Source organism: Eimeria mitis, genomic scaffold (assembly GCF_000499745.2).
Source record: "Eimeria mitis Houghton genomic scaffold, Emh_scaff2797, whole genome shotgun sequence".
Lineage (NCBI taxonomy): Eukaryota > Apicomplexa > Conoidasida > Eucoccidiorida > Eimeriidae > Eimeria > Eimeria mitis.
The window spans coordinates 4,136-4,927 of NW_013571136.1; the positions used below are offsets into that span (position 1 = coordinate 4,136).

Below are 792 nucleotides of genomic sequence, written 5' to 3' on the forward strand. Positions count from 1 at the left end.
TGCTGCAGCAGCAGCAGCTGCTATTGCTATTGCTGTTGCTGCTGCTGCTGCTGCTGCTGCTGCTGTTGCAGTTGCTGCTGCACCCCTGCTGCAGCTGCAGCTGCTGCTGCTGCTGCTGCTGCTGCAGCAGCAGCTTTGGGTGTGAAATACCCCTCAAGACAAATATTACTGAAGAGGGGCTCAAAAGACAAACGGTCTGCTTCGGCCCCAGGCGGCTAAAATGCATTTATTTATTTATTTATTTATTTATTTATTTATTTATTTTATTATTTATTTATTTATTTATTTATATTTAGTTCAATACAAAGCTTGTGCCTAGCGGCGAGAACCCCTAGAGCCCCGAACACTACCACTCTTGGGGGCCCCCCCAGGCCTCTCCCTCTGCTGCTGCATTCCCGCGCCGCCTGCAAATGTATGCCGCGGCTGAAACTGCTGCTGCTGCTGCTGCTGTTGCTGCTGCTGCTGCTGCTGTTGCTGTTGCAGCTGTTGCTGCTGCAGTTGCCTCTGTTCCACCTGTTGCTGCCGTAGCTGTTCCAGCTGCTGCTGTTGCTGCTGCAGCTGAAGCTGCTGCTGATGAATCTTCTCTAGCAGCATTTGTGTGTCGGTCTGTGTCAGTCCCACCTGCGGCTGCTGCTGCTGCTGCTGCTGCTGCTGCTGCTGCTGCTGGGTGTACATATCGCTTCTGCTCTTTCTGCTGCCTTTAGCATGCTGCTGTGGCTCTTCTGCTGCTGCTGCTGCTGCTGCTTCTGTTGCTGCTGCACTTTTGTGCGCCTGTTGTCGCCTAGGCTTTGT

The 792-nt window shown here is 52.8% G+C and overlaps 1 protein-coding gene across 1 annotated transcript in view; it reads right to left on the reverse strand.

The window, feature by feature from the left end:
* Nucleotides 1–26: 26 nt before the first annotated feature.
* The window catches only part of EMH_0058870 (uncharacterized protein), a gene marked incomplete at both ends in the record, with an annotated part of 1,350 nt that continues 584 nt past the window's right edge, over nt 27–792 (reverse strand). Inside the window, 2 exons of the mRNA XM_013497617.1 lie at nt 27–168; nt 622–790. Of these exons, the coding sequence (XP_013353071.1) occupies nt 27–168; nt 622–790 (311 nt within the window). The remainder of the gene's footprint in view (nt 169–621; nt 791–792) is intronic.